Source organism: Miniopterus natalensis, chromosome 3 (genome assembly GCF_054644295.1).
Source record: "Miniopterus natalensis isolate mMinNat1 chromosome 3, mMinNat1.hap1, whole genome shotgun sequence".
Classification (NCBI taxonomy): Eukaryota; Metazoa; Chordata; class Mammalia; order Chiroptera; family Miniopteridae; genus Miniopterus; species Miniopterus natalensis.
This window is the reverse complement of record NC_142083.1, coordinates 9,657,181-9,682,480: the sequence shown is the minus strand read 5'-3', so window position 1 is coordinate 9,682,480 and position 25,300 is coordinate 9,657,181. Positions and strand designations below refer to the sequence as shown.

The following is a 25,300-nucleotide window of genomic DNA, read 5'->3' as shown; positions in this document are numbered from 1 at the left end:
GTGCCTTCCAACAGTAATAATGGCTTAAAAACAAAAATCCGATGGCCAAGAGGACATCATGAGGACATGAGGACATTCTGGGAACAATTTTGATTGGTAGACAGAGTAGGGCGACTCTGAATCCTGTCTCATTGTCTCAGGCTTCTGCCAGGCATTATGGAGATACTAGTGCAGCTTACGTGGACCATGTGCTCCTGAAAGGTGTGCAGCAATCAGATTTTCACAAATAGAATCCTATTCTCAATTCACGGAGAGAATAACTATTTTATCCGATAAACAAAGGATCGACAAACTTTTTCTATAAAGGGCCAAACAGTGAAATGAAGGTTTTACACTTTGTGCACCATACAGTTTTTGTCTTAGCTACTCAACTCCGCTGCTGTAGCGCAAAAGCAGCCATGTTTCAATAAAACTTTATTTACAAAAGCAGGTGGCAAGCCAAATTTGGCCCCTCGGCCATACTTTGTCAACTCCTAAATTAAGCAAGTAACTCTTGAATGCCAACTCTGATGGGTGAAAATTAAGTAATTACTGTGGCTACCGAGAGGGCAAAAAACAGAATTGCCCTTCTTATGAACCTCTTTATGTTCAGAGATTGGAGGCGAACCATTTAACCTATACCTGCACTAAATTACTTCATTAAGTGCAGAGTCTTCCTTTAAATCAAAACTCACCCTGACAATTAATTGATCAGCTTTTTAGGTTTAGATTTTTGTCCCATGACTCTTTTAAAATAAGCCCTGTCCACACCCTAACCTGAAATAGTTTGAGTTTACATTTGAATCCCCCACATGACTTTTAAATAAGCCTAGTGAGCTTGGGGCTGCCAGAAAGATGAGAAAAGTACAATTTCAAATGCTCTACTTCATTTCCTCTATCTCTGCTTAGAGCAGCAATACTTTTACTCTGACTTCCTGTTTCTGACACAGGCCTTCTTTTTGGCCGTGTTTATACTTCCCCCTGTCTGTGGTTAAGTGAGTATAAAGCCCTAAAGCTATGGATTTAAGTGCCTGTCTCACCGGCGCTCGCCGCTTTCTCTCTCATTCATTCCTGCGCGTGGGCTCGCACGCCTGCTCTCCCCTTTCTCTCTCTCAGAATGACAATTCCAGGTACAGCTTTCGGTATTGTCTTCTCTTTACTTCAAGTCGTTTCAGGAGAAAGTGGCTATGCACAGAACGGTGAGTCATTTCGAACTTTTCTTTAGGATTTCAGGTTATCTCAAGAACATGCTTTTCGATTGCTTCCTAGCAGACCTGAGCCAGGCACTGGGTTGGAATGGAGAAATTGCCATGTATTCAGTTTTTGTGTGTGTTCTAATAACACCAAGACTGGGTGCTGAGGGACAATCCTGAGAGTGGTTTATAAAGTCTGGGAACTGTCAAGAGAAATTCATTTGACTCTCCAAGTGTGGATCTTAATGTTGTCCATGCGTCTGCTCTCACAAAAAGGTCGAACACCCGTATAGACGCAACGGTTGAGCTTGTCGGTTCTATCTTGTTGAGAAATCGAGCTAGATTTGTTTTGCTTAGCTTTTTAGGAGGTTTCAAAAACATAACTTTATGATAAAATAATGTCTAGAAACAACAGCTTTGTCTGCACTTACCATTGCTACCTCCCCAGCACCTAAAAGAGTGCGTAGGACACAGTGGGCATTCAATTACAATATTTAAATTTACAGTATTTGAAAATTTATTTAAAATACTTGTTTTGATAGATTTATGTGAGATTCTTAGTAAGTAACATTGGAGAAAGATCTGAGTGAGTTGTCTCATTGAGATATATTTAATTGTCTTCATATCAACAAATTTACTATCATATAATAGTTGTCTTTGGGGATCTTTGAAGTATTTCGTACCTAGAAGCGGGTGCTGCCTACTTAGTAAATACATTGTAATTACAACAAAACTGTAGACGAAGATAAAGCAGCAGCGGCAGGGCTCCCTGGGAAGCTGGACCACCAATTTTCCCCTCAAAATTGAACTCTTTCACTTTAAGAGCTAAAAAGTATTTTCCTATCAAAGTTATCAAACACATCAGCCTAATGACTCAGCTGAGATATTTTAAGTTGTGTAACTACAAGATGGAAGTCCCTAGAATATTTTCATTACAGGATTTGTCAGAGGGTTGACATTTTTCCGTGTGACCGTGTATGAGTCACTGTGTGGGGGACGATCATTATTCCATGGTAAATGCTGCCTTGTGTTTTGCACAGAGATGCGTGGCAAGTAACACATAAATCTTACTCTTTGGAGTGTAATATATTCCCTCTGTTTCTCCCTGGGGGGCCATATTATTTTTAGAAGAAATAAGAATTCTAATTGAAAGCTGAGTGTTCACTTCAATGTTTTAAATTTCAGGCATTTTTAGGAGATCTGTGACCACCCACCCAACGTGGTCACATCGAAATACTCCCGAGTTTGGTGTATAAACGAACCAGCTGCTGTTTGTTGAAAGATAAATTAGTTCTCCGAGAACCACAAGGATGATCCAGAAGAAAGGGCTACTTTTAAAAAATCCAAACCACTTGCACCCTTAATCAACTACTTCCTTTCAGTGGGAAGACTCTAAACCACACTAATTATCTATAATACACATTCCAAAAAAAAATTTTTTATATGAAAAAATATGCTTAGATAATGAGAATTTAAACAATAAGAGGTTAACTCACTGTTGTTCAAAAGCTCTGTGTCATTTTGAGGCCACAGTAATAACGCCTTTAACACGGAACTACTCTTCTTTTTCAAAGGAGCCCCAAAGGTTGCATGTTCATATTCTCAGAATTAGAATTCTTATTTTACCTTTTCATTACTTATTTCTCAAGAGGAACATACGATAATAGTCATACTAACCCTTATCGCGTGCTCCCTCTGTTGTAAGCCAAGTCTTTGTATTTGCACCTCATAATGACATGAATTTACCTACCAGAGCACTGAGGCTCAGAGAGGTTGAGACACCTGACAGAGGACCACAGCTCCAAAGCAGAAACGCCAGGATGTAAACCCACGTCCGTCCAGCTCTGGTGTTGGGGACCTTAACCACTGTGTATACTGCTCTTACCTAAGAAATTTTCAGCTTAGATCGGGTATAGCATTCTCTTTGTAAAATGATGCAATTTTGCAAGTCGTTGAGGGGGATTTTTCTTGCCTAGTAATACCTGCTAAAGAGTCAGTGAGCGCATCTCAAAATCTTCCCGCTTTAATGGCATGGCCAGTGCTCTGCATATTGTATGAAAATGTGCAGTCAACTCCCTTTGCCAGGCTAGAGGGCTGCGGGCGGGGCAGTGTCTGGCTGCCCACGCCCGGCATCTCCCGCACTGTTCCCTCTCTGGGTGGCTTCGTATGTTGGAGTGTTTTGGAGACAGAGTTGATTCATACATGTTTGAGTCCAAACAGCAATACAGGTTCTGTGGTATCGGGTGAGGGGAAGGTCCAAAGAGGGGAAAACATCCAGGTACCGTGAGGACTGGCTGTAAGACAGGCGGGTAAAAACTACCCAGAACCTTCCCACTGAGAAAGGTCCCCGCTCACAGGAGCCAAGACCTAAGCCTGTAGGATTAGGAACGGACATGCTTCGTGAGCCCTGGGCGAGGGCTGCCCCTCATTATTTAAAACTGCGCTGAGGGGGTCTAACCCTGCAGACACGGCATGAGCGGCCCGTGCTGGGTGGACCCCAGGACTGTTCAGAGCAAGCGGTGCCCACAGCCCTTGTCTGGGTTGACGTCTCCAGGTATGTGGCTTGGCCTGAGCCGACCTGTCTCTCAGCTGGTTGTCCCACTCACAACCGGCTTTACTAACTTCCCCACAGACCTGCGGGGCTATTTAAATGAGGGGAGTGCTGTTTGTACATCTCATGGCCCTTTGGGACACTCCACTGGGCTTCAATTTTAGTGTATTTTATATCCGATTTAAAGCCCTAGAAGCATCTAATTTCTAGACGGACCTGTGAGCAATCAGAAACTCACACACAAGCGCTCAGAATGGCTTTGGTTACTCTGGGTTTTCTCACGTTCTGGTCTCAGTCTATTTGCTGACAGGTTTTTCTCTATTAGATATTGTGAAATGTACATACAAATGTTCATTTAAACTTAGGGGCTTCAATCCAACTTAAGAAATGAAATACTATCTGTGACAGACTGAACTTTCCAAAAGTGACGGCAAAAAAGTGTCTGGTTCCCCAACATGATTTTCAGAATGTGCTCTTATCTGTGAGATACCAGGGATCTATAGAGGAAGCACAGTATCTATGCACAGAAGCAGCATCTGTAAGATTTATGGGACGGTCCATGAGATCTAAGTCTTGTCAGAGTAACTTTTTCCTAATCACATTTGCCTCAGTTCATAGCTTAAGACAAATTACCTTAAATAAATATCCACACAACAGAGATCATCAATGGTGCTTTCAGTTGGGGCGCCTAGTCAGGCATGGGAAAGCTACCCCTCAAAAAGGGAACTTCTGACTGTAAGACTTCTATCATCTTCCTTCACTCAAAAAAAAAATGCTCAAGGGGCAATAAATGAAGATTTGTAATAAAGGTGGCATGCGGATATGGAAAGTATCTCTTACATAAAATGTACAAACTAGTGCTTCATCCTAGATCTCTAAAGCACGAACCTAATGGCAGAAATATTTAGAAATATTTGGAGGTTATTTTCTTCTTTCTTTTTTTTTTTTTTCAATCCTCACCCGAGCATATTTTTTCCATTGCTTTTCAGAGAGTGGGGGAGAGAGAAACATCGGTGTGAGAGGGACACGTTGATTGGTTGCCTCCCGCATTCACCCCAACTGGGGCCTGGGGTCAAACCTGCCACTGAGGTAAGTGCCCTTGACCAGAATGGAAACTAAGACTCTTTGGTCCGAGGACCGACGCTCTAACCACTGAGCCAAACCGGATAGGGTTGGAGGTTATTTCTTAATTGCGATGATTCTTATTTTTTCTATTAGAAAAATCTGTGCCATTAGGTTTTGTTTTGATTTGGGTTGTTTTTTGTTTGTTTGGTTTGGGTTTGAAAACCGTTTCTGGTCTTTGCCTTTGGGCTTTTCTTCTTTAGATAAACTATAATCACTTCTTTCAACGAATTTTTTTTTTTTAAATATATCTTTATTGATTTCAGAAAGAGGGAGGGAAAGGGAGAGAGAGAGATAGAAACATCAATGATGAGAGAGTCATTGATCGGCTGCCTCCTGCACGCCCCTGACTGGGGATCGAGCCCGCAACCTGGGCATGTGCCCTGACCGGGAATCAAACCCTCATCGCCTGGATCCTAGGTCGATGCTCAACCGCTGAGCACCCCCGGCCGGGCTATAATCACTTCTTTATGTCTGCCCCAGGGCTGCCACTTCATTAATGTCACTGCAGATCTCAGAATCCTGCACTGATTTGCCTCCTTAACAGCTGCACATTTGCTCCCCAGGGGACCTGGAAGACGCAGAGCCCGACTACTCGTTTTCCTGCTACAGTCAGCTGGAGGTGGATGGGTCCCAGCACCTGCTAAACTGCACTTTTGACGACCCCGACGTCAACAGCACCAATCTGGAATTTGAAATATGGTGAGAAGTGCTGGCTTCGCTGGGTGCTTAGAAAGCCTCTATCTTTTCCTATGCTGGGCAGCAACAGTGGCAAAGGAAGGAGTGTGGGGGCTAATTATCAAATATTATAATCGAATGAATTCGGAAAGCTTCCTGGAACCCCTTGTGCTTCACTAGAAGACCCACGCAAAGAAACTCTTACAGGTTCATCTTTCAGGTCCGGTTGTTACAACCAAATGATAGTATGGATTTTGGAGATCCCGCATCCCTCCTGATGTCATAGCACAATTTAAACCCTGGTTTGCCTAGGACACCCCTAAACAATCTCTTGGTGCGACATGAGACAATCTCGCGTCTTCAAGTTGCTCTCCAGTGTCTAGTTTCAAATCCCAACCCTGACACTTACCGTTTTTTAACCTAGAGCTAGTTATGTAACTTATCTATGCCAGTTTCTTCTCCTGTTAAATGAGATATACTACCTCGCAGGGAGGTTGTGATGACTAAATAATTTAATGCTTTAGTAATTTCATTAGAAAACACACCCAGTATGTAACAAGTAATGAAAAAAAGCATTAAGCAAAAAAAATCTATGAATATAGATGGAACTTCCACCTTCTTGAAATAATTTGACTTTAGATGATATTCTCAATATCAATTTTCCAAAAACCAACAGGAATAAATTGGTTCTTGGTTTCATGAGGCCTCAGAGAAAAGGCCAAGAACAGGGAAAGTTTCTGTTTTGAAAGTTTGGTAAAGAGCTCAGAGAGCGGTATCTCTTCCCTCCCCCACAAATCAGCTCTTGCTGTTAAGGGTTACTATCTCTGGTGACTTCGAAAAAAAATACTCTAACATGAAATTCTGATTTGTGGCTATCTCCAAATTCCTATCAGATGACACAATTTTAGTTTATTTCCTAGTAAGAAAAGTGTGTCAGGATCCACCAGTAGCAAAAGAGGGCTTCTTAAATTCTGTAGACACTCAGCCAATCCCCTATGATATGTAGTCTAGATAAGCCCTGAATTCTACGTCTTACATTAATTTAATTTATAGGAGCTCCCTGCATCTGTTCATGCAGAGATCCCTGCTGCAGCCACTGGATAGACATGGTCTTGAACTTGAACTTCATAGCATGTTCTCCATCTGCCTCTGTCAGTTCACTTCTATATAATACACTTTCCAGGAATAAAATATGTCAAGGGAACAGGAACCTACAATATCCAGAACCTAGGCTGCAACTAGACTACACGAAAATGACCAAACAACTCATTCAAACGATGCACTCACTTTTATGGGCAAAATCTCCTCCAACGTAGAGGTGTGACTTTGGGTTCCCCAAGCCGCTGTTGGTGGACGTCAGTGATCACTGTGGTTTCTCTTAGGGAGCCTGAGGCTGACCTCTCTGTCCACTTTCACTCACACGGCATCTGACCACTTCCTTGCCCACTTGAACAAACCTGCCCACTTCCGTTAACAGGTTGCGTATTTTTTGCCGTATTTTAATCTATCCATAGCCTTCATTTGAGTTTTTTAACTGGATTCAGATATTTCCATTGGAAAGGAATCACCTTAAGACATGTTTTCAGTGTGAACCAACAACTATGAACCCCTGAGTAGGTCATGGTGTGATTTTCATAAAGGTTTCTGCTCCTCGTGGGAGGGTTGGTGGAACCCCCAGGTTCAGAGCAGACCACGCATCTCCAATCGAACTCACTTAAACAGAGCTGTATTTGCTGCTTAGGTTGGATTTCTTTTCCACACTGAAACTAGCTTTATGGAGCTCCCCCCAACCCCCCATTAATATAAATTTATAAAGAAGAAACTGGAAATCACTGAAAATTATGCTTTCTGCTAAAGTCATCATTACACAACTGGGACTGTCTCTAGAAACCAGGTGCTGTTGCCCAGAGGGCTCACCTGGGGCATTTTCTTAGGTGAATTTACCAACTGCCTGATCTAGCTGTCAGTCTCCCAGGTTTAGAAACCTAGTTACTTAGTGTTCAATGTGAGGATCCATCTCTCAGGGATGAACTTGAATTAGCCAAATCACAGAGCTGAATTGCCGGCATACCAATTGACTACTTCACAGTGACAAATACAACTGTCACAGAGACCCAAATATTCGTGCTGGGCTCAGGGTGGTGTTTGGGAGAAGAGGGACAGAAGGGGTCCATAGGTTGCATATTAGTATAAATTCACTCTTACTGGCGGACCTGAAAATATTTCATTTACCAGAACTCTGACCAGCTGTCACGTACCTGGAGTGACAAAGTAGAGGTGCTGGGAACAGGCATGTAGGCTGGAATTCCAAACTAGCTCTGTGACCCCGAGAATTAGTCAAGCTCTCTGATAGTCACAGCTGTCTTGCATTGGGATAGAAGCATTAGTGTCTAAAATATTGTCAGTGCTTGTGAATGGTACTTAATTCCCTCAGTAGTCTGATTTTCAGTAAAAAAAATGTGATCAAAATGTTGTTCAGTAAATATAGAAGCAAACAAAGGAAATTTGTTGATTTTAAGACTAGAGTTATTTGGTTCAGATCTCAAAGTAATTAAATTTTTAAAATAAGTGGCCAGCATTTAAATATCTAGTTATCTCTTTAAAAATCAGGTTTCATAATACTAGGCATGTACATCATGAAAACAGATGAACAGAATTCTGGCTGCTTCCATAGATGGGGACTTAAATATCAGTCCTGAAGTTAGGCCCACGTTTCTCATTTTAATCACCTGCATAGGTACTTGAATTTGGGACTGTGCTTTTTAGGTGTTTGCATAATTTTTATAGCGAGTTCTCAGAAGGCAATTGCATTTCCTTTATTTCCACATTCTTGGGGGCACCACAGTCACTCCCATGTACCGCCTACAGATACCACTTCAAATATGTCATGTTTTGTTTTCCTCAATTACCACCCATGTCACAGGCTACACCCTGCCGATTCCACCTCACACTCTAGACTTCACTAGCAATTTCTGTCTACAGTAAACTACACAAACTTTCAAAGGTCTTCCATATTGTTGCGACAGAGCCTGTCTTTTTGGGCCAAATAAGGAATAAAAGCTAAAGTTAATTTTTTTTTAATGTTTCCATATAAATATCACCATCACACTAAACTATACAAGACTGCAGAAGTTTTAGGAAGATGAAGGTGGGGTAAAGAAACAGGTGCTTATGGTCTCTGGCAGCCTCTCCCTCTTTTCAGAACAAGGGGATTTGTGTGAATGATTTAGGGTTGATGTTCCCAGAGAACGTCCCACAGGGTCAAATTCGCTCTCCTGTTGTACTACTCAGATACTGTTCCTTAAATACCCTAGAATGGTTCTATCCAACACAATTGCATTGTGAAATACAATGCAGTTCACAAATGTGCAAGCCAAATGTGAAATTTTAAGATTTCTAGAAGCCACATTTTTAAAGGGAAAAAAATAGGTGACATTAATTTTAATGATATATTTTATTTAACTTAATATATCCAAATATTATCAACATGTAATCAATGAGAACAATAAATATCAATGGAATATCTTACATTCTTTTTTGTACCAAATCTGGTGTGTATTTCATATCAAGAGCACCTCTTGATTCAGACCAGCCATATTTCAAGTGTTCAATAAGCGTGTGGGATGGTGGCTATTATGTTAGATCTTAGAATTCCAGAACATTCCTAACCCTGGCAATACGTAGTTAGCAACCAAGTCAATTGTTTTAATTTAATTAAGTAAATTGAAATGAATTGGGAGAATTGAGTTGAACGACTCATGGGGACACACTAAGTTTCCTCCAATCACCTGAAGCCAGAGTCAGTGGCACGAAGCAAGGCTCTCTGTTCCAGGCCACAGTTTTATCTTAGTCTCCTGACAGGACTTTCCCCTCTCAAGCCCCGACCCCATAAAGCAGCTCCTGGAATTCAGAACCCTTAAAAGGATGCCCAGGCTCACAAGACAGATGATCTTCATTTTTTGTTGCTCTTTAATTTCATTCCCCAAAAAGTGGGAATGAACTGAGACTACCATTTTAGATTCTTCTTAAACTTCCAACAGTACCAGGAACTTGCTACATGTTAAGGATCTATAGCATAATATTCCACACAATCTTTACTTACCAGTATATTCTACACTTGAGAATTTTTCCACACCACAAATTTACCTAAAATTTAGAAATGGGATTCTGCCCCAATTTGCCCCTTCGGTCCTTATATATCAAATCATGGCAATGTTTTCATCTTCAAAACTTCCCATATGACACTGCTCCCCAAGGAGTGTTCCCTGGTATCCATCTAGCTTACCTTAAACACTGGCATTTACTTTTACTCTAGTAGAGTAGTGGAAAGGCCCATTAACCCAAAAAGGAACACACCCTCGACAAACTCTAACAAACACAAGCACACACACACACTCAAACCCAGAATAACTACATATCCCTAAAAGATAACAGTTAACTAAAAAGCTACATTTGGGGAAGGGGGACAATTTTAAGGAATGTTCCACAAAGAGAAAATGTATTTAGTCAATTAATAAACTTAAATGGAGCTTAACCTGTCACTCAGAGACCACAGCAGCTCAAAGGTGAGTGATTCTGCAACTAAAGTTGAGGGGTTCTCCTTAGACTTCAGCTGCATGCCCGCCTCACCTCAAGCCACACAGTCCATGAATGATCGTGTAAAGGGCTCAATTTGAGCAAATGCAGAGAAAAGTGTACGCACATCCAATTCACGGAAGAAAACCAACTTGCATTCTGGGTTAGAGGTAGTAAGGGACCTTTTTAGAACCTGTTCCCTATGATTTAAAAAAAAAATGTACCTGATTAATGAGAAGGATTCTTTTTACGTAAGCAAATTTACACAGAGGTACTTTTTTCTGCCACAACCCCCACTTCCAATTTGACCCAGCTATACGTCTCTTTAGGGCTATTTGGCTGGTTTGAAAGAGCGTGTAGGAAAAGCAAACTGGTAATCCTGGTTACCACAGGAAAGGGAAATTAAAAGGAGGGTTGAGAAAGGAAGGGAAGTAGTTTTACTTACTTCTGTGTTGTTTAATTATTTTTATGATGAGAATACATGCGTTGCATTGCTTCTTTAATCTTTATGCGTTTCATTAATCTATTTCGTTTACTTTCTTTCTTGATAATTCATTTTGTTTTTGTTTTTAAAAATATATCTTCGTTGATTTCAGAGAGAGAAAGGGAGAGGGGGAGAGAGAGAGAGAAACATCAATGATGAGAGTCATTGATCGGCTGCCTCCTGGGGATCGAGCCTGCAACCCAGCCATGTGCTTGACCAGGAATCGAACCACAATCTCCTGGATCCTAGGTCGATGCTCAACCGCTGAGCCACCCCTGGCCAGGCAATAATTCATTTTGGGAGTAACACTTACCTATGGTGAAAAGTACAGATCTTGAGTTCTGAGAAACAAATCTAACATGTAGCCATCACCTCAGTCAAGATACAGAATGTTGGTTTCACCTAGAAGAGCGCCCCAGGTCCCCTTCCAGTCACCCTTTTACCCCTATAGCAACCACAGTTCTGAATTCTATCACTCTTTGGGTTTTCTTGCCAGTTCCTGATAGTTCTTATAAATGGAATAACGCACCACTTACCCTTTTCTGCCTCACTCCTTTCACACAACACAATGTTTTTGAGATTCACCCATGTTGACTCATGTCTCATAACACCTTTTCAATTGTTGAGTAGCAATCCACTGTATGAATATATCACAGAGTTTAATCCTTTCTCCTCTTGATGGACATTTGAGTTCTTTCAAGTTTGACACTATTATTTTTTTAAGTTGTTACTAATATTTTTGTTCAAAATAGCTTGTCAATACACAGTTTTGTTTCTCTGTGGGTTTCTCTGAAGTAAAAACCTCGGAGTGGAATTGCTGTACAGTGGGTAGGTGTGTATTTCACTTTGTAAGAAACTGCACAACAGGTTTTCAAAGTGGTTACACCATTCTACCTACTACCAACAATATGTAAGCTATAGTTCTAACATTTGGTTTTGAAACAGTGTATAGTAATTTTTATTTACATTTCTCAAATAACAAATAATGCTTACCATCTTTTCATTTACTTTTTTTGTATGTCTTTATATTTGCATGTCTTTTTACATTTGTATGTCTTTTTACATTTGTATGTCTTTTTTTTGGCAAATCTCTTGTCTTTTATTGAGTTATTCTTTTCATTATTGATGGGTGTAAATTCTTTATATGTTCTGGATACAATTTGTGTGTGAGATGTATGTGTTACAATTAGTTTCTTTAATTCTGTAGCTTGCCATTTTATTTTCTTAATGGTGTATTTTAATAAGCAAGAAGTTTTTCATTTTGATTTCTTTTTTTCTATTTTATGTTTCTTTTTGTGTCATTACTATTTTTGTCTACAGCCCAAGTTAGAAAGATACTTTCCTCTGTTCTTTTCTAAATGTTTTATAGTTTTAAACTTTATATTTAGGTTCATAATCCATGTCTGATTAATTCTGTGTAAGATTGAGATTTGTATTTTTCATACATTTGCTCAGTTTGTTCTAGGACAATTCGCTGTAAGAGTTTTCTGTTTCCCACTGAATTGATTGGGTGCTTGTATTTAAAATCAATTAACCTTATAGATATGAGTCTATTTCCAAACTCTCTATACTTTCTATTGATCAACTTCTCTATCCTTATACCAGTGCTGAACTGTCCCGATTATCATAGCTTTATTTTACATTTGAAATCAAGAGTTCTGAATCACATTTGTTCTAATTTTTCAATTAGAAAAATTGTTCTGAATCACATTTGTTCTAACTTTTCAGATGTTTTGGTTATTCTTTGAATTTCCACATAAATTTTAGAATCAGCTTATCATTTTTTTTAAATCCTGCTGAGATTTTGTTTAATATTACATATGCCAATTGGGGGAATTTTTCCATCTTTTTACTACTGAATTTGCTAACCCATGAATGTAGCTCTCCATTTATTTAGATCCTCTTTAATAGCCCTCAGGAATGTTTCGTAATTTCCATTGCAAAGGCCTTAAACATCTTTTATTAATTTTATTTCTAAACATTTTATATTTCTATTGCATAAATAGAGCTATTATTTTTAATTATTTTTCTCATTGTTTGATACTAATCTATAGAAATATAACTGACTTTTGTACAATGACCTTGATAAATTCACTTTATTAGTTTCTATAATTATATTGGAGAAAATTATTTTCCATGTAAACAAATGTTGTCCACAAATAAAGGAAGTCTTTTTTTCCCCTTTCCAATCTGGGTGCCTTTTATTTGTTTCTGTTGCCTAGCACTGGAGAGAGCCTCCAGCACACTGTTGAATATAAATAGTGAGATATTCCTGTCTTTTCCTTATGTTAGGGAAAAATATTCACAATTTTTTCATTAAGTATATTAATTATAGACTTTTTGTAAATGCCCTTTATCAGGTTAAAGAAATATCCTCCTATTAATTATCTGCTAAGAGTTTTTATCATAATGAATGTTGAATTTTGTAAAGTGCTTTATCTGCATCACTCAAGATGACCAGATTGTTTATGTCTTTTATTCTGTTAATGTGAATTATATTGATTGATTTTGATTGTTGAACCTATCATGATGTTCTAGGAGCACATCCTACTTTTTAATTATGTATTAACATCAGCATGTTAATATTTTCCTCAGGAATTTTGCATATACATTCTTGAGGGACATTTATCTGTAAATTTCTTTTCTATAATATTTTTTGCCAGCTTTTGGTACCAGAGTTGATGGACTCTCCCCAACTTCATAACTGAGGTTGGGGAGAGTCCATTTCTCCTCTATTTGTTGGAAGAATTTCAGTAGGATTGGCACTATTTCTTATATACTCCATAGAATTTGCAAGCATATAACCATCTAGGGTAGAGTTTTCTTTGTAGGAAAATTTAAGGGGGGAATGGGGGATTGTGTGGGGAGAGATTCATAAACATAATAATAATAATAAATTGAATTTCTCTGAAAGAAATGGAACTATTGAAATTCAATTTCTTCCTCATTTTCACTTTTGGGCAATATCTCTTTTTCATGATTGCTCTAAGGATAGCAATATTCAACCTTACCTTATTAGAGTTTATTTAGAATTAATATTGTACTATTTCATGAGAAATATATGAAATTTGCAACAATATAGTTCTACTTATCATATCCTATCCTTTGCACTATTGTTGTCATATGTTTTACATCTACATATCCTATAAATGCCACAGTAATGTCATGATATTTGCTTTAAGCAATCAAATTCCTTTAAATCCCTCTTAAAGGAATTTAAGAGGAAATATATATTGTTTTTTATACTTATCAAAGTATACCATTTCTGGTACCCGTAATTCCTTCCTGTCGATCTGAAATTTCATCTAGTATCATTTCCCTTTGGGCTAAAGAACTTTCTAAAATAAATTACCTCAATTTTTATTTATCAGAAAGTATCTTTACTTTGCTTTCATTATTAAAGATTATTTTGTACACATAAGAATTTAAGTTGGACATATTTTTTCTCTTCCAGAGTTTTAAAGATATTACTCCAGTGCCTTCTGGTTCCCATAGTTTCTGATGGAAAGTGATATTTTTTTCCTGGATGTTTTCAAGATTTTCTATTTGCCTTTGTTTTTTAGCCATTCAACTATGATGTGCTTATTAGCTTTGATAATGTGCTTTTTTAAAAATTCAGCTTGGATTTGCTGAATTCTTAAACCTAAAAGTTGATTATTTTTTGCCACATTTGGGAAATTTGGAGCCATTATTTCTTTAAATATTTTTTCAGCCAAATTCTTTCTCTCTTCTTGTTCTGGAACTCTAATTACATATTTTACCCCTTTGATGTTGTCCTACAGGCCACCAAGACTTTTTCTTTTATTTCAGACCAAATAAGGTCTATTGCTCTATCTTCATGTTCACTGACCCTTTTTTCTGCCATCTTCAATCTGCTTTTAAGCCCATTCCATACATTCAGTACATTTAAAAAATTTTTTTAAATATGTACTTGTTAGTTATAGTATTTTCATTTTGTGCTCCTTTATAGTTTCTACCTCTCCATTAAGATTAAACATCTTTTCAATAATCATGACAATGTGTTATGTTTAGCCCTTGAATGTATTTACAAGAGCTAAAGTCCTTTTTCTGCTGGTTCCAACATCTGGATCACCTTAGGATCAGACCCACTGACTGCTTTTTTTCTTGACTTATGGGTCACATTTTTCTCTTTCTAGTTATTTGTAGTAGCTTTTGAATGTGGGAAGAACTCTGTTGCTAATGGGGGCGTGGATTCTGTTATCCTCTGGTGAGTGTTCATTTTAGCTTTGTTAGTTAACTTGTCTAGATTAATCCTCAATTTCTTCTTCTGAGGCAGCACCAAAAATCTATGCTTAGTTTTTTCTAGAGCCTTCTAGCTTTGCTATCTCATGGCTTCTGGGCTCCTCCTCACAGGCATCATTTAGAGGACATATAACAGTTTGCACAGAATTTATATGCTGACTTGATGTTTCCAGTTCTATATTTCCATTTCTAGGCAGTTCTCTCACAAAAAATAGACAGCCACTTAGGGAATCCAAAATTATTTCCTCTAATTCCCTAAGACAAAACTGTGGCTTTTTGTTATATTCTAGGTGCCTGTCCCAGTGTGACCCAAGGCGTGCCATCAGACAAATTTTAAAAAAAGAAAAGAAAAGAAAGGACACAAGGATCTCATCCACCCTTTTAAAAGGATAATATTTCCCGTGGTTTCTGCCTGTTTTTGGTTACTTTCTGGTGCTTTTCAATAAGATTTTCAAAAATATATTGTCCAAAGTTTATAGTAATATATATATTACTATATATATGCAATATGTATTACTAATATATAATATATATATTACTGGAACTAAACATTGTACATTTGTTAAATAGGAATTTTTAAAAAGAGTACAATTGGGAGCTTTTGGTGTTAGTTGCACAGCACGCAACATTCTCTCTTCCTCGGTTTTCTGGAAGCCTGACCCTAATTGGGTATAGGAAGTTACAGAAGTGACAGAGCCTTGCTATTGCATGTTAAGTAGGGAGCATGGGGAAAGGGTTGGTTTTAAATCTGTTGATGGGTTAAAACTAGAGCACAGTCAAAATTACCTATGCATATCCTTAAATTACCCATCAAATATATATGGTTTTATGTATATAATCCTTTATCATTTCCTTTAAGCCTTTTTCAGTCAATGTTTCTTTACAGGCTTTAGTTCTTCAATTTATGCCTGTAAGACATCAAAAATGCAGTTACTATCCCACCTAAACAAAGCATTTGTTTTTCAATGATCAATTATTAAAAGTAGGAACTTTTCATTATTTTCATGAACGTGCTTTGACTATTTTAGGTTCAAGTGCACCTAATGCCTGAGTAAATCATCACTGAGAGTAATGGTAGCAAAAAGCAACATTATTTTCATTCTTTCTCTCTTTGATGTACACCTACCCACTCACATACCTATGGGCAGAGTTGAAGTCGTGCAACTGAAGCGTATGTGTGATGCTATCCCATTGTATGCAGAAACTCCCACTTGAATTAAGACAAAACCCCTTTTTGTTTCTACAGTGACGGCCTCGTGGATGTAAAGTGCCTGAATTTTAACAAACTGCAAGAGATATATTTCATCAAGACAAATAAATTCTTACTGATTGGAGACAGCAAAATATGTGTGAAGCTTGGACAAAAGATCTTAACTTGCAGAAAAATGAACATAGTCCATATAGGTAAGAAGATTGGGGGGGCATGATTTCCATTTTTCGGATATCTGAAGATATTGATAGTGTCTGGATTTTCTGTCTGTTCAAAGTAAATGAATCATGAAAGCTATTGCATTAGAGAATAGCAAATTCTCTAGTACAAAAATTTTATTTTTTAAATTTTATTCTCTTTTCAACCACAGTTTACATTCCATACCAGTTTCAGATGTATCCCAAATGGCCAGAAAGACCATGCACTCTACACAGTGGTCCCTCTGCTGCCCCAAGCATCCACCTGACCCCATACCAAGTTGTCTCAACATTATTGACTATATTCCCCACACTGTCAAATGCATCTCTGTGTCTATTCTGCATCTACCAATTGGTACAGCTTAGTCCCTTCAACTTTTTCACCCAGCCCCCCAACCTCCCTCCCCTCTGGCAGCTGTCAGTCTGTTCTTTGTATCTATGAACCAAATAATTTTTAAAAGAAATGAAAATTTTGAAGCTAATGCTATTAATTCTTACTGTGAGAATTCTCTGGGTTTTCACATTCAATGAATGAGGGTGACTGGCACCTACAGATTGAAAGAGAAGTTCATCTGTATGAAGTATCCAACTGGAGCTGGGTCTCCTGCCATCCACTCACCTATGACCTTTCCTTCCTCACCTCACCTTCTCCTGAATTTTCTGTAGTCTTCTCTCCCTATGCTTACCATATTCTGAGTGTGTTTAGCTAAATAATCATGTTATTTTAAAAGGCAAATATGCGTTCTCCAGAGAAAACAAACAATAAGGGATATATATATATATATTTTTTAATTTAATTTAATTTAATTTTTTTTTAAGAAATTGGTTCACATGATTGTAGAGGCTGACAAATCTGAAATTTGTAGGGCAAGCCAGATGGCTAGAAACTGAGTCAGTGTGGGTATTGTAGTCTTGAGTCCCAATTCCACAGGGCAGGCCAGGCAGTCTGGAAACTCAAGCAGGGTTTTTATGTTGCATTCTTGAGACAAAATTGCTACCTCTTCAGGGAGTCTCAGTCTTTGCTTTTCAGGCCTTCATCTGACTGGATGAAACCCACTATGTTATGGAGGGTAATCTGTTTTACTCCAAGTCTACTGCTTTAAATGTTAGCTATGTCTTTTTAAAAACATATTGTACCTCTAGGCTAGCATTTGACCAAACAAACTGGCACCATGTTGACACATGAAATTACCATCGTGCCTTCCTAAGAGACCTGTTATTGAGGATTGATCATGAATATGATTTGACCTAGAACCAGATTTTTTGCTAAAAACCATATTTAACATAAAATTTTAATTTTAATTTGAATTACTAAAATCATCTGCATGTTTTCCTTGGATCTATATAATATCCATATACATAATAATACAAATCAATAAGTTCATTCAATTATCTGGTTATAAGTCAATATTAATTACCAATATACCATTTGGTTACCAAGCAAGTAAATCAAAACAATCAGGAAGACTGAAAATTTAGACATTAAAAACGTTTTTCATTACTTAAAAGTTTATGGCCCTGAGGTAAATAAAGTTTGTTTTCAAAACCTCAGAGATACCCTGGTATGGGAGAAAGTCTAAACCAATTACGATATATCAGTACAATGGAATACTAACTACTTGTCCGTATTGTACCTATGGAGGTTTCATACACATGTGTGAAAACTGTTCAGAGTGATTGAAGAGATGAGTTCTTTTGCTGGCTTTAAATACTCTGGCTCTGGATCTCCATATTCTCAATGCCCCCGCCACCTTTACCTTCAAAACATTAAATTAAGTGTAGGAGAACAATACTCATTAGAGACAACAGAAGACAAAAGCAAAAGTTCCAGAGGTGAACAATTATCTTGTAAAAACTCAGAGGAGGTGGGAGAGAGACATAGACACAGCAGGTGTGCGTGCTGTCCGGGTGGGGTGACAATCACAGTATGTGACACGGCGAGCTAGGTTTTGCTCATTTGGAGACTCGGCTCCTGTGGATGGATGTTCAGTGTGTGCCCTGCAGGTTTACCATTTACACGGCAAATACGATATATTTGCTCTCTGAAGACGGGCAGAGAGGGCAGAGACTCTCAGTCCTCTGACAGAGTCCTGGGGCGTCAGAGGAGAGCCCCTTCTTACAGAAACCTGCTGCACTCAGACCCGAAGTGCATCTTTTACAGTGAGCACCTGAGCTCTCATGACACATTCCTAGGCTGGGGGGGGGGGCTGCCCCATCTCAATCCCCAAGTCTCACCTGCCCAAGGCCTTGAAGGGTCCACATTCTGTACCACCCCGCAGACTACAAACCTGACACGCCTCATTTGAGGGGGAAGGGGAAGGCAAGGCGTGCACACCGTTGGTGGCATGGGCCCCGTGAAGGGGGTGGCGAGAGTGCCTCAGGGCTTTGACAGCACCCCTGGGCAAGGAAGGTGGGAAGTGGTGGAGGCTTGTCTCACCGTAGCATCTTCTTCTGGTTCCCAATGTGACACTTTATTAACAGAACTGTCGCTTAATTAAATTTAACCCGGATGCCCTTGATTGGACCTCAGAGCCAGCGCTGCCCTGCAGCTACTGCCTCCTCGCTGCTTCCCCATCTTTAGGCGTGGACCCCCCCCCCCCCAATATGTCTACAAGGGCAGCTTCCCGCCTTCCCACTTTTCTTGGGTAAATTTATGTAATTGTTCATGTTGTGCAAGAATAAATACACTTTTTAAACTGCTGCTTGAGGAATGAGCATCTTTTTCAAATGTGCTCATAAACAGCATTTAGGCTAGAGGCAGACATATGGGGGGAGGGCCTGACCAAACCAGTGGGGGGTAACAGAGTCCAGAAACAAAAGCTAAACGAAGAACAGTGAGCACCAGGTCAGACAGAATGGAATTTAAATCCTCCTAAACCATCCTGCAGGGGCCTGAACAAAAATTAATTAATGTCTCTGAAACTCAATTTCCTCATCAGTGTAGTGGCGATAAGTGATTGTTGATGGAAGATGGTGTAAGTGAAGCACTTGGCACTTAGCAGGTATATAATCAATATTAGTCTGGTCTTCCCTTAATTATTCTTTTATCTTCCTTGGGAGATGGGGATGGAAGGAACTCAGTGGCAGAGGTTTTGTCGAGAATGTGATTATTTCCTTGAATGAAGGGTAGGAACTGGCTTGGCAGGTGTAAAAGGATTGACAGCATTTTCTGTTGGTCTTTTTCCCTGTACCCATCCCCTTCCCTCCCGCTTCCCTGTAGAGCATCATTCCTTTATCTAGTGCATCTAAGGGTAAAAGTGGTTCAACTTCCCCTCTCAGGAGACATCCAAGGGTGAAGAAGGAACCACTTCCTCTGTTATAGAACCTCTGGAGTAATACAGGAGAAATGTAGGCAGTCACCCCCATGAGCAACTGATGGTCGTACGTGGGCCAAATTCCACTGCACGAGTTCATTTTACTGGGTCAGTAAGTCAGTCTTAAACCCCAGTTCAGGCTGCCCAGAGTCCAGTTCAGTCTCCTGAGTGAAAGTTTGATGAGCACATACTCTCCCATTCATTAACAACAGGTTTAGGTTAGATTTTAACCTCTGTTCCTCCATTGCTGTCTGAGATCAGCCATGCAGAATAGTGGCTGCCCCATCTCTAGATAACTGACTTCCCAGGCTTTGGTGGAAGAGCAGCTAAGAGGCCAAGACAGGGAAGCCTCCAGTAAATGGTGGGGAGGCAGCCTGACACACATGCTCTTCTAGGAATTCAGTACCTTTCTCTGCCTGAAATAATACCTATCTCCCTCCAACAGCATTTCATATATGGTGCATGTGATCCTAACAGCAACTCTGAGGCAGGCAGGCAGAAGGAAGAGACCAGAGAGGGGTTTAGAGTAAACGCAAATGAGATTGAAGGAGGGGACAGCCTGAGGTCACACTGGATGAGGGCCAGGATGCAAACCCTTGACTTCTATATAGCTGAAATGAGGTGTAAGCTTATTACCTGATCTTACTGGAACAATGAAGACTCTGCTTTGGGGCTAGTTATTAACAAGTATTCAAAAGGTGAAGAGAATGTCTTTTAGTATAAAATTAGCACTAGCTGCTGTAACAAATAAGCCCTAAAATATGATATCTCGAACACCATTAGGTTTATTTCTTGCTCTCCTAAGAGCCAAATGGGTGTTTCTAACCTGTGAGTAGAGGTCCTCAAAGCAACACTCAGGGTTCCTTCATCCACTGTCTTCAATATATGACTCCAAGAGGTGAAAGGGGAACACGTATGGGGTCACACACATGGGGTTTCTAGGCCAAGATAGGAAATAACACACATCACTTCCACTCACACTGCTCACTAGGCCACACCCAGCTGCAAGGGAGGCGGGGAAATGTAGTCAGGCTTTGAACCAGAAACAAGAAGAAATGGTTTTCTAAACAGGAATGTGATTTTCAGAGTAGATGAACTTTAAAAATTATAATTATTTTCTTGACTGCCCTATAGGCTGACCTCATTTTTTTTTTCCTTTCCAGTTAAACCTGAGGCTCCTTTTGACATAAGAGTCACCTATCGTGAGGAAGCAAATGACTTTGTGGTGACATTTAATACGTCACACTTGCAGAAGAATTATGTAAAACAATTACTACATGAGGTCACCTATCGCCAGGAAAAAAATGAAGGTGATTGGATGGTACGTGGGTCAACTACATTTATAGATTATGAAATTTATGAAGATGTATATATAAATATACTTAATAAATAAATTACATACATAAATTAAATATATATAAATGTATTAAACTATAAAATAGGAACTTCTTAATGTTACTTTTTTTTTGTTCCAGTGGTACATTTACTAGGGGAGGTTCCCTAGCAATTTTGTACTCAAAATGTATCTTTTACTGAAAGAAGCTCCTAAGAGTAAAAGCTTCAGGTCCCACAAAACCTGAATCGCCTCTGGCCCAGTCCTCTTCTAACTCTGTGTCTTTTTGGGTGGGGCTGTGTTGTTGGTGGTTTTTGTGGGAGTTTTGTTTTGTTTGCTCTGTTTCAGTCTTTATGATGTTTCTAAATTAGGTTGTTGGACTAACAATATAGGTCAAGACTAAATCAAAATCAATCTTCTTTACTTGGGGGCCTCAAAAAGTATCACATTTAGCACAACTTTCACAAGCAAACCAGGCAAAAATATCTCCAAGTCATAACCGCAGCTGGTTTATAGAAGTTGTGAGAATGGAGGAATAGAGTAAAAGAAGAGAGGAAGGTAGAATTATATTTTTGTGAAAGAAAATGATTTTTGCTCACTAGTCTTACCACTTCCTTTCATCTCCTTTTGGGATGTGAAAGGAGAAAGGAAAAGCAGAGATTGAAGTGTGGGAGAAAGGTGGGCACCTGGGAGTGATTTATATCTTCCCAATGCGGGAGAGCCCAACTCACCTGAATAATCACCCATTGCACCGCTTCCTCCTTCCCCACCCGTAGCATCATTTATGAGCTCATAGTCTCTGCCCCAAATTCTGCTGCTCACCCCTCCACGTGGAGATTTCTTCTTGTAACAAATATGAGAGGATTTTGAGGGAATGCCCACAAGACTAAAGATACTCAACTCAAATGACTTGGGAGACCTGGGCAGCACCTCTTTTCTCGTCCCAGAAATGTAGTGGCACTTTTTGCTCTTCAGCACGTGAATTTATCCAGTACGAAGCTGATACTCCTACAGAGGAAACTACAGCCTGATGCAATGTATGAGATTAAAGTCCGATCCATCCCTACCGCCGGCTACTTTGAAGGCTTCTGGAGTGAATGGAGTCCAAGTTTCCACTTCAGGACTCCAGAAACCAAGGGCTCAGGTGAGAAATGACTGTAGAGTCTCCGTTCCCTGCAGAGAGCTTTGCAGGTCAAAGTGTGTGAGAGAGTGAGAGCTAGAGCGAGGATGCCCCTGAGGGCTTTCTTACGCTTTCTTTGGAGAAGACCTGACAACTTTGCCCTTTTTGGAAAGATCAAGGACATGGTGGGAGGCAGGCCCTCAGATGTTGATCAACTGATGGTGCTGTCCGGACTCTACTGCCCTGGGTAATCCTGGGACCTGCTAATGCTTCTGAACAAAATCCCCACCTACTGCCTCCAGTTTACCAATTCAGACTGGGATCCCAGTGGCTGGCATCTCTAAGGCCCCTCTAGGGACACCTTTGTGGATGGCAGAGTAGCAGGCTAATGGGGCTCTCTGGTACTCCCTTTCCCATAATAATGAAGATATCCTGGTGGTCTAGGAAAGAAGAGTGCCAGAAGAACCAAAGGACATGCCTCAGGCAGGCCCCTGGGGACCTGAAACGCCACACATATTCCTTCCCTTTGTGGGAGGAGGGGAACTGATCGGCCATACTAACCTCTCACCCTCACCCTGAAAACGGCTGACACTGCAGGGGGGAGCGTCGATAGATCTCATCACCCCCTGTTTGGTTTCTTTCTCTTGGTGATGAGAGTCAGGGAGGGAGTGCTGGTATCTTTAATGCTAGGTCACTTTTACATTTCAAGTGACAGATGTTCTAGACCTGGTCATCTAAGTCAGAGCCACTTGCTGAAGCCAAGATTCCCCCATACAGCTATGACGTCATCCTATTCACCAAAGAGCAACTTTCAAAAAACAATAAATGAACCCAAGTTACTAAATAAATTCAGATCATCCTGAAGTCTCCCTCATGGCATGCTTAATGATTGCTAACCTAGAACTAACCTTGCATTCCAGGAAAGATGGAGCCTGTTCTGCTAATAGTCAGCATTCTGAGTTTCTTCTCTGTGGCTGCGATGATTATCTTGGCCTGTGTGTTATGGAAAAAAAGGTGAATTTCTTTAATCAAATGAGTGGTTATGTGGGCTCCCAGGCAGTCAGAACTCTAATCCTATTTATTAATGAGAAAACCACAAAGGGGAATAAGGCATTTCAGGAATTATGGCCCCAACATCCCTCCTTATCCTCAGACACTCATGAATTTCCCTAGTTTCCTAAGAGGTGAAATAAACCAGACATCAAGTGAATGCTCCCCCCAAACTTTTCCTCCTAAAAGAGTAGGAGTCATGCCTCCATAATGTCTGGGCAACTAATGGTGCCAGTGGAAAATGCAGAATATATCTGAAGTCTTGACTTTTAGCACACACTCACGGGACTTTTGCATTCTACCTGATGATAAGGCCATATTTGTTACATCATAAAAATGTTTTAGATACATACCAGCCAAGTCATTAACACTCTAGAAAGATGCCTTCAGCACAGGGATATTTGCATATCCCAAGAATGCAAATACTCCAATTTGAAAAGCACCATCTTGAAGCCATTTGTCTGGGTAACTTAGAAAATATTCCTCACTTCTACAAAAATGAGAGAGAATGGGGTTGCCACCAGTAGACAAAAGGACTGAGATGACAACATATATATTGGGAGTAGATGAGCAGGTCCCACTGTAGCTTCATAACTACCCCAAGCCACTTCATTGCCAAGCCTCATTGTTCCTCTATGCCAGCGCTTTCCCAGAGGTGTATCAGTGTTTCGTCTCATGCCCAGAGTAGACCACTGTAAACAATCTCTGGACCAACTCCTCCACAGATGGTAGGACACTGAGGCCCAGATAAGTCCCTTGCCCCAGGTGACCCACCTAGCTGTGGCAGAGACAAGACTAGAAATCCATTCTTCTAATTTCTGACTCAGAACGAGTGGAAAAATGTAATGTGCCTGCTCCCTCTACCATTCTTTTCATCTATGGATGTCCTCTTATTTCAGAATTAAGCCTATTGTATGGCCCAGTCTCCCAGATCATAAGAAGACTCTGGAGCAACTGTGCAAGAAACCAAAAAAGGTGAGCACTTCCAATGCCTTTGTCACTACGTTCAAGGCAGCCCAATAGCCAGGAGTGATATTGCAGAATAAGGAATAGTTGAACCTCAAGTGTTGGTCTTTGGTGCATTCTCAAACCAGGATTCCTCGTAAGATTCTAACTGCAGCTTGTGGAAGTAGGAAACTAAAATGAGATACAAATTTCAGAAATTTCCAGTCCTCCCCAAGGCTGGGGGACACAGCCAGTGGTCATTTCAGACCCAGAGGTGTCATAGCACCTCTAAAAGCAAAAAGTCAACTAGAACATGTGGATTTGTCTCTGACATTCCCTGGTAAGCCCCTAGCAGAAGTTCTTCAGATCTTTTCCTGAACAGAACATTTGGTGGTGTGTTTCTCTGGTGCACTCTTTATGCCTTCTCTCTTGTTTTTATTTTTGTTTTTTGTTTTTTTGGTGCAGAATTTGAACGTGAGTTTCAATCCTGAAAGTTTCCTGGACTGCCAGATTCATAAGGTGGATGGCATTCAAGCTAGAGACGAAGTGGAAGGCTTTCTGCAAGATGCATTGCCTGCACAACTAGAAGAGTCTGAGAAGCAGAGGCTTGGAGGGAGTGAGCAGGGCCCCAACTTGCCAAGCGAGCAGGCAGTCATCACCCCAAAAGCTTTCAGAGGAGATGTACCCCTCAGGTACCTGGCTGGGAATGCCAGTGTGTGTGATACCCCTGAGATCCCCTCCTGCAGGTCCCCAGGCTGCAGGGAAGGTGGCAAGAACAGACCTCATGTGTACCAGGGCCTGCTGGTTGCGCCTGGAATGACAAATGGCAGTCTGCACCCTCCGTTTCCTTTCCAATTGGAAAGCCTGACACTGAACCCGGCTGCCCAGGGACAGCCCGTCCTCACTCCCTTGGGATCAAATCAAGAAGAAGCATATGTCACCATGTCCAGCTTCTACCAAAACCAGTGAACTATAAGAAACCCAGGAGTGGAACCATGTGAGCAACAAGGATGACTGAGCTCCCCCTCTGCCTCCCAGCACGAAGAAGACAGAACTAAGGCAACCTCTCAGCACCCGCAGGCCTCAATCCCCGCTCCCCGCGCCCCCCCCCCCTCCCCCCCGCCAGCGCGACGCAGGAGCTTTCTGCTTCGGGCATCCCAATGACTCAATTCTTCCAGAAAGTACAAAGAGCAGAAAAAAGGGTGGAGGAAAGGATGGAGATGAAGGGGCGAGGAAGGCAGGAGGAGGCAAGGAAGAAAGAAGGCAGGAGGACGGAAGGAGGGCCG

At 40.4% G+C, this 25,300-nt stretch overlaps 1 protein-coding gene across 4 annotated transcripts; it reads left to right on the top strand.

The window, feature by feature from the left end:
- Positions 1 to 1,062: 1,062 nt before the first annotated feature.
- IL7R (interleukin 7 receptor) lies at positions 1,063 to 24,983 on the top strand. Of its 4 annotated transcripts, XM_087815049.1 has the most exons (9): positions 1,097 to 1,178; positions 5,412 to 5,547; positions 11,498 to 11,502; positions 16,067 to 16,249; positions 20,730 to 20,887; positions 21,875 to 22,043; positions 22,940 to 23,033; positions 23,969 to 24,044; positions 24,480 to 24,983. In XM_087815049.1, exons 1-9 carry the CDS (start codon positions 1,097 to 1,099, stop codon positions 24,981 to 24,983), a joined length of 1,407 nt encoding a protein of 468 aa, XP_087671175.1. The 4 variants fall into 4 exon arrangements, with proteins under 4 accessions (XP_087671177.1, XP_087671175.1, XP_016080234.2 ...); XM_087815051.1 differs by lacking the exon at positions 11,498 to 11,502 and having other exon boundaries at positions 1,063 to 1,178; positions 16,092 to 16,249; positions 21,875 to 22,037; XM_016224748.2 differs by lacking the exon at positions 11,498 to 11,502 and having other exon boundaries at positions 16,092 to 16,249.
- Positions 24,984 to 25,300: the final 317 nt, after the last annotated feature.

Coding starts and splice junctions, on each gene's coding strand:
- IL7R (XM_087815049.1), top strand. CDS start 1,097: ATGACAATTCCAGGTACAGCTTTCGGTATTGTCTTCTCTTTACTTCAA. Junction 20,888..21,874: donor AAAATGAAGGTGATTGGATG/GTACGTGGGTCA, acceptor TTTGCTCTTCAG/CACGTGAATTTATCCAGTAC. Junction 24,045..24,479: donor TGTGCAAGAAACCAAAAAAG/GTGAGCACTTCC, acceptor TTTTTGGTGCAG/AATTTGAACGTGAGTTTCAA.